The 13619-nt window shown below is 41.7% G+C and overlaps 1 protein-coding gene across 3 annotated transcripts in view; it reads left to right on the forward strand.

Moving 5' to 3' along the window:
- ENTPD7 (ectonucleoside triphosphate diphosphohydrolase 7) overlaps positions 2486-13619 on the forward strand; it is a 50140-nt gene continuing 39006 nt past the window's right edge. Inside the window, exons 1-3 of one of the 3 annotated variants that reach the window (XM_003359322.4) lie at positions 2486-2645; positions 2932-3034; positions 4601-4783. In XM_003359322.4, the coding sequence (XP_003359370.2) occupies positions 3027-3034; positions 4601-4783 (191 nt within the window). In that variant the 5' untranslated portion in view covers positions 2486-2645; positions 2932-3026. Of the gene's footprint in view, positions 2777-2931; positions 3035-4600; positions 4784-13619 lie in introns of all 3 variants that reach the window. The other 2 variants (XM_005671381.3, XM_005671382.3) reach the window with 2 other exon arrangements.

A 13619-nucleotide genomic window follows, 5' to 3' on the forward strand; every position in this document is an offset into this window, starting at 1 on the left:
GAATGGAGAAGTACTCAAGAGGGGCATAAGTCTAGCGGCAGGGCGACCAGTTAGAAAATTTTGTCACAAGATAGGATTTTAGGCATTTGAATTAAGAATACCTAGTGATTAATTGGGTGGAATGGGAAAAGGAAGTAGAAGGAAGAGATTCAAGAATGACTTGCAGATTTCTGCTTGGGTGAATCACAGGGTATTTCGTCAAAATTGAGGACATGAATGGAGGAGGTTTGAGTGGATAAAGTGAGAATGGAGAGACAGTGAGTTTGGTCTTGGACAGTGAGGTACTTACAGGACACATGAAGAAAGATCAGTAAACTTGGAAGAGAGAGTAAAGACCACACTGAACTCCATTAGAGGTTAGAGCAGGATGGTGTGTGGAATAAAGGAGAATTGATGAGAAACAAAGAAGTGCAGACAACTGACACCTACTGCGGGACAGTTTGATTTTGCTCAGGGCTGGGTAAATTCAAGGACTTCTTGAGAAAATTGCAAGTGTAATTGTAGACAAGCCTTTAAAAAGCAGTTAAAAATCTGTTTTGAAATAATGGATTTCTGTCATTTGTTTCAACATGTTGAATTACAGCAAATGAGATGGAGAAATGATCTCAACTCATTTTTTTGGCCTTTCGACTGGAAACCACAGAAACTCAGTCCTGTAAGCTGTTAATCAGATAAACCCTCCAGGTTTTTGTAAAGAATCATGCTTTACAAATGCCTGAGGGCATACGGACTTATTGAAGGAAGTACTGTCCAAACCAGATGGACAAAGAAAGTATAATGAGAAAGTGTTGGGATTAAAATACAGGTTTCTTTTCAGTTTTATAACAATCATTATGAATTGTAAATTAGATGTTTCAATGCACTTTCATGTTCTAAGTTAATATAGTTTATAACCTGTATGAATTAAGTAGTATTTAAACTATAAATAGCAATTTTATTTCCCCTCAAAACCACTCTTTTAGTAGAACACTGAAGTTTGAAATATACATAGATTAGACTTAGAATTGCACAGTTGGCAGGTGATTTCAAGAATTAAAAAAAAAAAAATTCTAGGAAGTTCCTGTTGTAGCTCAGCGGGCTATAAACCCAATTAGTATCCATGAGGATGCCACTTCAATCCCTGGCCTCACTCAGTGGATTAAGCATCCAGTGTCGCCCTGAGCTGTGGTGTAGGTCACAGATGCGGTTTGGATCCTGCATGGCTGTGACTGTGGTATAGGCCAGCAGTTGCAGCTCCCATTTGATCTCTAGCCTGTGAACTTCCATATGCTGCAGGTGTGGGCTTAAAAGCAAAAGGCAAAAAAAAAAAAAAGAAATTTAAAGGATATGTTGAATTTTTTCCATGTTTACCTTGTCCCAGGCACTGAACTGAGCTCTAGAATAATAAAAAAATACCTGATATTTATATATTTTTGTGGTTAATCCTAAGTTTATGCAACTGTTCTACTTAATGTGGTTTCTGGGGGCCTGGATAAAATATAACGAAGTAGAGTAGGGACTGAGGGACAAAGAAGAAAATTGAGAATTGAAGGAGAAAAGCAAGTTAGGAAAACCAATCCTTAGGTTGAGTGGTAAGGGGTGGGGTCAAGTTGGCCTGGTAGAGGCAGTGAAGGATATTCAGGGCAGGTGGGGTGGAGGGATGGAGGAGGCAGAAGGAGCAAAGCCCAGGAGGGCAGAAACCATAGAGCTGCGTTTCTGGAACTAAATAAGGGAGGTGAGGAGCAGCAGAAGATGCTGGCTGCATGGGAAGGTCATGGACGGTCACGTGTGCCACGTTTGTGAGGACTTGGACTTTATCCTGCCCAAATGGCTCCTTCCTGGAGACGAGAGAGGCAGCGAGGCAGAAAAACGATTCAGCATGCATTACCTTTGTGTGTACTACAAGGTCCGGGAGGGCAGGAACACAGCCACTCATAATGTCTGGCTTACAGTAGACATTCAATGAATGTTGAATGAGAGGATTATAAGCGCTTCAGTGTAGTCGTCATTGTCCTCAGTTTATGGGTTTTTGTTTTTGGTTTTTTTTTTTTTCCTCACGGGACAAGACAAAGAATCCGGGGCATCGGTTTGAAAGACTGTAGGGGTTTGAGGTGGGAAAACTACCATTCTGGCACGTATGGTTTGTGGACACAAAACAAATTGTGTAGGCATGGATGCACTTCTGTTGCGGACACCCCGAGACCCACCCACCCGAGCCACTCTGTCCTGGAAACGGCCGCGGAGAAAGCATCCAGCAAGATAACTCGCGCCGCAGAGAAGGCAGCGACCACTGGGCACTCTGGCCACATAAAACAGCTCACCTGTGAGCCTACCGCCAGCCCCCTCTAGGCGGAGCCAGGCACGGCGCCCTTCCGGATTGGACGTGCTCGAAATCCGGGGGCGGGCATTAAGGCCGAGCGCTCTAGGGGATTGGTCACTCTGGCGGACGGACGTGCGACCGACGGAGCTGGTTCGCCCATGGCTCCGGCTGGGTGGAGGGCGGGCACCTCTCGGCGGGTCCCATGTCAGTCATTGGCTCACTGCGGTTTCCTTGGGGACGTGGCGCCGCAGGCGTCTAAGGCCTCCTTCCGGCTGAGTTAGAGGCCCGGGGAAAACCTCTGGACCCTGCAGTGCAGGGTTGAGGGAGACGGCGGGCCATTCGACCCGTGAGTGTGAGCGCGAGAAGACTGCGGGGCCGGGAGGGGAAGCGGGGACCTCCATCCCCGCCACCTGGGGTCTGTGGGTTCCTCGAGGATGCCGCTGACCCTCTAGAACGCCCTGCCCCCAGGAAACCCGGGTAGGGTCCCTTCGGCCCCAGGAACGAGAGCCGACGGATGTGGAGTGGGAGCCGGGAGAGTGCGTGGGCATCGTGGGTTTCTTGTGGTGGGGGGTGGGGTCTAGTGTCATGGGCACTGCTTGAGGTGAGCCTGAAACCCAGTCAACTCTTCACAGCCTTCAGACTTAGGAAATGCCTGGGACGAGGAGACCACCTTCTCAAGGCAAAAAGAAAAGGAGGTGACAGGCGTTGAGACCACTGAAGGGAGCCCATGGCTAGGTAAGGTTGCACACTTTATCCTCAGGTGGGAGCCATGTGGGGGGTGGCAGGCAAGTAGAGGGGTATTGGCAGATTGTTACAAGTGAGATTTGCTCTAGGGTTGTATCTGGACTTTGCAGTCTGGTGATGGATGCAGAGAAAATCTAAGTTGCATTCTTTTGAAGACAGATACTGCAGTAGTTTACAGCCCTAGCCCTAGGGTGACAGGGTGAGTGCTCGCTCCGCTCTGAAAAGTGCATGATTGTAAATTTCTTTCAAATTTCCGCTTGAGTGAGGCTAGGTGCCCCTTAGGGAGATTAAACAGACAAACAAAGTATTTCTAATGAACTTTGAAAACAGACTGAGGTCTTCTTGAATCAGTATGGAAAATGAGAGTTCCTGTGTGGTGCGGTGGAAACGTGTACGACTAGGAACCCATGAGGTTGTGGGTTTGATCCCTGGCCTCACTCAGCGGGTTAAGGATCGGTTGTTGCCATGAGCTATGGTGTAGGTCTCAGACGCCGCTCTGGCATTGTTGTGGCTGTGGTGTAGGCCAGCAGCTGTAGCTCCGATTTGAACTCTAGCCTGGGAACACCAGGTGCGACCCTAAAAAGCAAAAAAAAAAAAAAAAAAAAAAAAGGGAAAGTGAACGTTACAGTTGACTGAAGCTTCTGTGAATCAACATGTATCAAATTATCAAATGAGCAGTTGTCAAATAGAGTTAAGTGAAGAAAGATACAGAACCGTCCTATGGTGTAAAACCAGAGGAATGGAGGTAACACACACGCAGTGTTTTACCATGTATGATATGTATTTATGCTGTGTATACATAAAATATCCCTGGGTAACAGTTGCCTCTGAGAGGGAAATTGTGGCGCTAGGGCACAAGACTCACTTTCTGCTATCAATCTTTTAAACTGTTAGTTTTTTTTTTTTTTTTTTTTTTTTTTACCATGTATGTATGTCACCTATTGAAATTTTTTTTAATCAATTAAATAAATTTCCTGACTATCCAGGTTTTTTGACAGACTTGGTGGGAATGTTGCAATTTGCTCTGATTCTTCATTCTTATGAGGTTGCACAGGGAGATGGAAGATATTTTCATCAACATAAAGTTAGTTCTTTGAAATGCACTTTTAAGTGAGACTGAAAAAACAGCAGAGAAACCTTTTAAAATTTATATAGTAGAAGCACTATGAACCATATAGGTCCTTTTCTAAAATTTGAAACTAAACAAACATGAAGACTTAGGATGGCATAAATTTTTTGCCTTTATTAGGAAAGGCTTTATTTTTTAATTTATTATTTATTTATTTTGTCATGGCCACACCTGCGGCATGTGGAAGTTCCCATGCCAGAGATTGAATATGAGCCACAGCTGCGATTGGCTTGGCCCAAACCCCAGATCCTTTAACCCACTGGGCTGGAAATTGAACCTGTGTCTCTGCAGGGACCCGAGCCACTGCAGTCAGATTCTTAACCCACTGTGCCACAGTGGGAACTCCAGGAAGGGCTTTAATCTGGCTTAAGCCGTTTTTTAGTACTCAGTTGTAGAGATTTTTCTTACTAATATTTGTCTCATTTCAGGATCAGTTTTTCCTACCTCTGCCCAGCCTCCTGGTACTTCACTGTGCCCACAGTGAGCCCATTTCCTCGTCAGCGGGTGGCATTCCTAGGACTCTTCTTCATATCCTGTCTCCTTTTACTTATGTTATTCATGGACTTTCGACATTGGGGTACTTCCCTACCACGAGATAGGCAATACGAAAGGTGAGTCAGCTTTCCGTCGCCTTTATCATCCTTGGCTGATAAAGTCATCCTGAAGTCGTAAATATTTTGATAAGCTGTTTAACACTCCTACCTTTGACTCTTGGGGAATACTGCACCTTTCTTAGTAAAACTGCATGCCACTTATTATAAAGACGATCTTAAGCCCCATTTTGGCAGTGTTAAGTTTTGACTGAGGAGTGCTGTTGCTGCATTTTAACCATGAAAGGCATCTTTCTATTTTCCCATTTTAGTGGGCTGACATGCTGAGTACCTCAATATTTAGGGTTGTTATGTATTCTTGATGAATTGACCCTTTTATCATTATTTTAAAGTTATTTATTTATTTATTTATTTATTTATTGGCTGTACCTGCAACATGCAGAAGTTCCTGGGCCAGGGGTCAAACCCCAGCCACTGTATTGACAGTGTGGAATTCTTAACCGCTAGGCCACCAGAAAACTCCGCTTTAATCATTATTAAATGACTTTATTTTTTATTACATTCTTTGCTCTGAAATCTACTAGTCTGATATGAATTAGCAGCTTTTTTCTTGTGATTAGTGTTAGCATGATCGATATTTTTCTATTCTTTTGGTTTTGGTGGATTTGTGTCTTTATATTTAAAGTGAGTTTCTTATAGGCAGAGTTTAGTTGAGTCTTTCTTTTTACCCAATCTGACAATGTCTGCCTTTTACTTGACCTATTCAGGCTATTTACATTTATCAGTTATGTTTAGGTTCCAGTCTCTCTTGCTATTTGTTTTCTGTTTGTCACATCTGTTCTTTGTTTGTCTTTCCTCTTTTTTTCCTCCTTCTTTTGAACTGAGTACATTTTTTATGATTACATTTATCTTATCTGTTGGCTTTTTATATATCACTCTGTTTTTGTTTTTTCAGTGGTTGCTTTTGGGTTTAGAGTGTAAAGTATTCATCTTTACCTTACACAGTCTACCTTCAGGTAATATTATACCTCTTCACACACAGAGTGTGAGAATCCAACAATGATATACCTTCATTCCTCCCTTTCTTCTTGGCCTTGGTGCTTTTGTTGTTATAACTTTTACTTCTGTATGTTATTTTTGCTTTAAACATTGAATTTTTTTAAAAATATTTTTTAAAATAAGAGAAAAAGGCTATATATATTACCATTTCTGGGATGGCATAGTTTTCCTTTTGTCTAATGGACTCCCTTTAACGTTTCTAGTAGTGTGAGTCTGTGGTTGGTAAATTATTTCAACTTTTTTTTTTTGTCTTTTAGGGCCACACCTGCAGCATATGCAAGTTCCCAGGCTAAAGGTCGAATTGGAGCTGCAGCTGCTGGCCTACACCACAGTCATAGCAATGCCAGATCTGAGGCTCATCTATGACCTACACCACAGCTCCCAGCAGTGCTGGATCCTTAACCCATTGAACTAGGCCAGGGATTGAACCCACATCCTCATGGATACTAGTCAGGTTGTAACCCACTGAGCCACAAAGGGAGTGCCTTCTTTCAACTTTTATATTACTGGAAAAAGTCTTTATTTTACTTTCTATTTAAAAGAAATGTTCACTGAGTATAGAACTCTAGGTTGATTTTTTTTCTTTCTTCCCTTTCATTCCTTATAGACGAAACTTCACTGTCTTCTAGCTTGTCTTAGAAGTCTGCTATCATTTTTATCTTTGTTCTCTCTGTGTGTGATGTGTCTTCCTCTGGCTGCTTTTAAGATTTTCTCTTTAACACTGGTTTTAAGCAATTTGATTATGATGTGCCTAGGTATAGTTTTCTTCATGATTCTTATGTTTGTGATTTGTTGATTCTTGGATCTATGGATTTATACTTTTTAACCAAATTTGGAAAAAAATTAACCATTATTTTCTTCAAATATTTTCCTGTCCTCTCCTACTTTTCCTTTGGTGTCTCTAGTGACACATACTGAGCTATGTGACATTTTTTTCACAGTTCACTAATGCTCTATTAATTTTTTTCAGTCTTTTTCTTTTTTTTTTCTAGAGATTTTATGTGGCTGTGCCTTCCAGTTCATTAGTGTTTTCTTCTGTAGAGTCTAACCTACTGTTAGTTCAATGAGAGCTGAATGCCTTTTTTTCCACAGAAAATGCATTTGAATCATTTGATCCAGTTCTAATGCCTTACCATTAGAACTATATCAACTAATAGTTTTAATGCATAAAAGACCTATATTCCTTTATAATAGTGATTCATTTTGCTATTTTTTAAAGATTGGTTTCTGACTATGCTACAAAATGAAATGATGATGTATTGTGTTCATCATCTTCAACATGATTTTCCCTTTACTGCTACCAGAAAGTATCAGGAGGTTTTGGGCTGCAAGTAACAGTCAAACTGACTTGAATAATAAGAAAGTCCAGGGGTAGAGAGATCACATGTTCAACATCAGCTGTCAGGATAGGAGCCTCTGTCTCAGTTGTCCACATCGTCAGCTCACTAAATGCTTGCATAATAGCAGCTAGTAGCAGCCAGGGCTACATGTATCCTCATTCATGTCCTGAAGGAGAGAAGCAGGTATCCCATGCTCTCTTATAAGAAAGAAGACCTTTCCTGGAAACCTCCAGCAACCCTATTCTTGAATCTTTTTTGGTCAGAATTGGGACACATGCCTTCTCCCTTTAATATTTCCAGGTTGTTCTGTCCCCAGAATTTCTCATTTCCTATTTGCTTTGGTCATTCATTCGTTGATTCATTTGACATTTACTGAGCAGTCATTATGTGCTGGGTGATAATAGGAACCAATTCATGAAGACTTTGGTACTTTTTTTTCAAGAAGTTTATATTTTAAAGCTTTCCTCCTCCAGTAGTACAGTTCCTTTGTATTTTTCTCTCTTCTTTTCCAAAGAGGAAACACTTGTTTGGATGACTTGTTTAGATGAGCGTTATCAACAATTGGTCTTAAGAAGTCTGTTAGTGTTGGCTCAATCCATAACTTGAGTTTTTAAAATGCTAATTGAGATTTTCTTGACATACTTGAGCACAGTTTCCCAGTGGAACATAGCGTGGTCTAATTATGGAATTCTACGTAGGATAATATGGCTAGAGGATAGACACTAGGCAGTGAGCGGTGAGCTTTATGGCTAGAGAGGTAGATCGGGCTGGACCTGTTAAGCCATTTTAGGGGGTTAGGGCAGGGGGAAGGCTTTGAAAGGGCTTTGAAGAGTGATATGATCGGAACTGCTTTTTATTAAAGGAAGGTCACTTTGGTGGCATTGTGGAGAATGAATTGGAATACTCCAAGAGAAAGATGCTGGTGGCCTAAACTTGAGTGGCAGCAATGATGATGGAGAGAAGTAAGTGCATTTGAGGGATGCACTGGAGGTGGAGTGGTCTGATAGTTCTTACTACCACTAAACTCAAGTGGCCAGACCCATAAATACTTATGTTGAATTAATTGAAACAAGTTAACCACCGAGCTAAGGAACACACAGACTGTGCCTGTGTAGTGACCTTAACAAAGCCCTCACACTCTGTAATGTGCCGGCTGAGCGGCCAGCACTCATATAGCCTAGAGCTCCTTGTTCTTTAATGGAATAGGTTATGTGCATATGGCCACAAATAACTTTGTGTCATTAAAATTCACTCACTGCTTCCATGAGTCATTTAGGAAGCAAACATTTGTTGGGCATTTGCTGTGTGCATGACACCATGCTAGGCACCAGGGTACAAAGTTGAATAAAACGTGGCCCCTGAACTCACAGAGTTTGTAATCTAGGTAGGGAGGCAGACGTAAAGGAATAACTGTTTCCCTATGAGATAATAGTTTAACTATGTAGATTCAGGAACAAAGAAGCAGAAACTGTACAAGGTGGAGGATCAGGAACAAAGTGACTAATCAGAAACTGATCAGAGTAGGCTCCTACGTAACCACATTTGATGTCATTCATTCATGTACTAAAGGTTTATGTTCTGTACTGATAGGTAGGCTCTCACAAGGAGCTTGTTTGCATTTATTTTACGCACAGTTTCAATTAGCTTGGTTCTTTCTTGTCTCAGAACAGCAGATAAGAGCAAGTTCAAATGGTGGTTGTGGGAAGGGTGTGGTGGTCATTAGATGTGGGCACACTGATGACAGTAATTAATAACGTGCTGGCATCTTGACAGTGAGGCAGGAGGGAGGAAAATTATTAAAAGTGGACTCATTAGGAATTCCCTTGTGGTATAGCAGGTTAAGGATCCAACGTTGTCACTGCACCAGATTGGATTGCTGCTGTGGCACAGGCTCAATCCTGGCCTCAGGAACTTCATTATGCTCCAGGCACAACCGGAAAAGAGAAGGGGTGGGGGAGAGAAAAACACCTAGGACTGCCTTATCTCCATTTAAAATTTTTCCTCCAGTGATTCCTTTTTTTTGTGGCAGCTGTTACTGTTTAGGCACAAGTAAGCACTAGCTAATGGTAAAATGGTTAAGCACATAATTAGAATTGATGAAAACACCTGTCTCTCAAGTTCAACAGCTTATATAACTTCAGATACGTGCTTCTGGTTGTGATTTTTTATTATTTATTTATTTGCTTTTCAGGGCCACACCCATGGCATATGGAGGTTCCCAGGCTAGGGGTCTAATCAGAGCTACAGCTGCCGGCCTATGCCACAGCCACAGCAATGCAGGATCCGAGCCGTCTGCAACCTATGCCACAGCTTACGGCAACACTGGATTCTTAACTCACAGAGCGAGGCCAGGGATCAAACTACAACCTCATCGTTCCTAGTCTGATTCGGTTTCACTGTGCCATGATGGGAGCTCCTGGTTGTGATTTTTTATTGCATACGTTTAATTTAGTATTTTTTCCAACTTACATTGTTCCTAATTCACATGATGAAATTGTATCAGTATTTTGTATTGAAAAAACATTTTAATTTGAATTTTTTTTCAGCCATTGGCGAAAAAAAATTAGCGTATCACTTCTGAGGTGATATGATATGGCCCAGGATTTTAGAAGCCTTCATGAGGATGTTCTCTCATTTCAAAACTGAAGAGTTGTTGTATTTCAAACACATGCCTACATTGTTTGTGGAAGGAGAAAGCAGGAAGTTTACATCAGAACTAGAATTTAGGAAAAGGTAAATTTAGAGATTGAGGGGTATCAGTAAGGATAGAATCCAGAACTTTTCTTTTTTTTTTTTTTTTGGCCATGCCTATGGCATGCAAAAGTTCCTGGGCCAAGGACTGAACCAATGCCACAGTAGTAACCAGAGCCACAGCGGTGATAACACTGGATCCTTAACCTGCAGAGCTGCCAGGAAACTCCCAGAACTGTTTTTTTGATTTATATTTCTAAAATAAATTTTATTTTTCTTTTTTTGGCCAAGGCATACAGCAGTTTGATATGGGATCTCAGTTCGCAGACCAGGAGTTGAACCGGGGTCAAAGCAGTGAAAACACCAAATCCTAACTACTAGACCACCAGGGAACTCTCTAAAATTAACTCTTTTTTAAAGAACAGTTTTAGGTTCACAGTTAAATTGTAGGCAAAAAGCACAGAGAGGTTTCCCATATGCCCCTTGCCAACCTACCCCCACAACCTGCACAGCAAAGCTTTTTTTTTTTTTTTTTTTTTTGTCTTTTTACCATTTCTTGGGCTGCTCCCACGGCATATAGGAGGTTCCCAGGCTAGGGGTTGAATCGGAGCTGTAACCACCAGTCTATGCCAGGGCCACAGCAACACGGGATCCGAGCCGCGTCTGTGACCTACACCACAGCTCACAGCAACGCTGGATCATTAACCCACTGAGCAAGGCCAGGGATCAAACCTGCAACCTCATGGTTCCTAGTTGGATTCGTTAATCACTGCGCCACAACCGGAAGTCCCCAGCAAAGCTTTTTTTAAGAATAATGTTGTTAGGAGTTCCCGTCGTGGCGCAGTGGTTAACGAATCCGACTAGGAACCATGAGGTTGTGGGTTCGATCCCTGGCCTTGCTCAGTGGGTTAAGGATCCGGCGTTGCCGTGAGCTGTGGTGTAGGTTGCAGATGTGGCTCGGATCCCCGTTGCTGTGGCTCTGGCGTAGGCCGGTAGTTATAGCTCCGATTCGACCCCTAGCCTGGGAACCTCCATATGCCGCCGGAGCGGCCCAAGAAATAGCAAAAAGACAAAAAAAAAAAAAAAAAAAAAAAGAATAATGTTGTTAGACGTGTTTTAGTCAACTATCTAGCATGTGCCATATAAAATGTGCTTCAGGAACATTGTCAGACTTAATTCATATTTTGCATCCATTTATTCATCTATTCACTTATTCAACAAATATTGTCTACACTGTGGTATCTAATAGGGTAGCCACTACCCACAGTGGCTATTTAAATGGAAATTCATTGAAATTAAATAAACTAAAAATTCATTTCCTTATCTGCCCTAGTCCCATTTCAGGTGTTCATTGGCTGCATAGGGCCAGTAGCTATCCTATTGAACAATGCAGATAGGGAATATTTCCATATGTCAGAAAGTTCTTCTGGAAAGTGCTAGCCCTGGATGCTGGGTAAAGTGTTAAAATTTATTAATTTTTAGCATGGGGTACTTTTAGCACATATGTATTGTGTAAGACAAACAGCAAATTGTTCTTACTTAAATGTTCTGCATATTCAGTACATTTCTTTTTCACCTTAATGTTTAATAATATTCACTTTTTGGTAGTCCTGCTACTGTCTTCGTTAGTGGGGAAATTTTTGTCTGAATGACTTACCGTTCTAAAGAATGTCTTTGGTAGCTGTTAAAAAGTGGTGCCTTCACGTTCCTTTGCCATCTGGAAATAACTGTGAATGCGAGCATCTGTGTGAGCAATCACCTTGATACTGGCCTGCCTTAGGAGTTTTAATTCTGCTTAAAGCAAGGCAAAAACAGGCATTGCTTATGTATGGTTAGAATAAAAATGATAAACTAGGATATTTAGGTGAAGTTAAGGTTCTTATGTATAGTGGAACAATTCAGAGATTTTGCTGTTTAAATCGAAGGCATTTATTTGTATTTATTAATTTATTTATCTACTTGCCCTTACTGGTGTTTATAAGCAGAGCTTTAAATTATAAATGTTCCTGACTGCTCTGCTTAATCTTGTTAGGGGATAAGCAGTAACCATACAAGATGCTTTTCTGGGCATGTATAACTGTCATCAGTCATGCACAGCCACTCTGCCTATAATGTCATTATATTTGGTTTTGAGCCTTGAACGAAGTTGGAACATGATGACATTCAGCAAAGAGCTGGTAGCTCCATGTTGATGGGGGCCACTTTAATGGACTTTTGTGTATTACTGAGTTCTGCTTGAACTCTAGAAGTGATATAATTAGTGTTGATTTTGAAAGCTAGGTAATGGTTTGGTCAGTTATTGCTCTAATTCTGTTATGATTTGAGGATAATGGCAGTGAAAAGCCAATGTCCTCCACTTCTGCCTTGGGTGATGTATATGTGGGTGCCTTTCTTTTCACTGACTAAGCAGTGACCAGAAGGAAATTGTGTCTCAAATAGAGAGGGTATGTGTGTGTGAGGTGAGGGTAAGTGCGTGTGATGGTGAATCACATCTCTCATGGGATGGTGGGTGGGAGGGATTCCAAAGCTTTGGGACTTTTCTCTTGGGCTTTGGGTCCTCTTTAGGGATTGACTCAATTCAATATCTGCAAAACAGGAGTGTCCAGCCGTGCAAGTAATTGACCATGATGGCTACGGCAAATAACAGGTGAAAACATCCAGGGAAGGACCAGTGATCCAACCTAGACAAAGGAAGGCCTTCGAGTGGTTGAAAATTGTTAGAAGCCTGCTGAGATGATGAGATGTCAAAATTCCACAAAGAAGTGACACGATCACTTCCCAAAGGAAAATTTGTTCTTCAGATATTCATTTGTATGCAAGATGAGAAATAAGGAGACAGCAACTGACCTAAGATTCACATGGAAGTATAATATAAATGCCATTTGGTCCTTTCTCCTTGCATACCAGTGTCAGCTGGCTTTTTGGCCAGTGTACCACACGGAGACTTCTTTTTTTTTTTTTTTTCCCACACGGAGACTTCTAAGAGAAAGCAAAGTTGAGTTGTGTCCAGATAGAGCTATAAAGTTGCTTATCTTGACAGAAACCAAAGAGGATGACAGAATGCTTTGGAAATCCATTGAAAGTTGCTAAGAAGGAGAGCAGTTCATTTTGAGTATAGCTATGCAAAGACACACAGGAGTTATTAACAAACTGATAGCTGCATATTGTGAGCTGTAGGACCAAACCAATCAGTATTGAATTGATACATAGAGAAATGTGAGGCACCTTGTGACAATATCGAGGTGTGCAGATAAGGTACTTACTCTTGAGGACCTGATAGTCTAAATGGAGAGGTGGAGCAAATGAATAGGAAAGAAGTCTTAGGGCTCATACTGAAATATAAACAAACTGCTTAAAGAGATAATGACACTCCACGTTTTAGAACAGAAGGAGTCCTCCTCTTCAGATCATTGTGGATATTACAAAAGTCAGCACTGGTTTGTTTGTTTTGTTTTGTTTTTGCTTTTTAGGACCACACCTGTGGCATGTGGAAGCTCAGGCTTTCACCTAGGGCTGAATCTGAGCTACAGCTGCCAGCCTGAGGCACAGCCACAGCAACGCCGGATCCAAGCCACATCTTCGACCTACACCACAGCTCACGGCAACACCAGATCCTTAACCCACTGAGTGAGGCCAGGGATCGAACCCACATCCTCATGAATCCTAGTCGGGTTTGCTAACCGCTGAGCCATGAAGGGAACTCCCAAGAGTCAGTCAGCATTGTTGCGTGGAGGCTTCTTAAGAACTGGGAAGCAATGTCAAAGAAGGGAAAGGGGAAGAAATAGAGAAGCAGATGGATGTTAGAC

This window comes from Sus scrofa, chromosome 14 (assembly GCF_000003025.6).
Source record: "Sus scrofa isolate TJ Tabasco breed Duroc chromosome 14, Sscrofa11.1, whole genome shotgun sequence".
NCBI lineage: Eukaryota > Metazoa > Chordata > Mammalia > Artiodactyla > Suidae > Sus > Sus scrofa.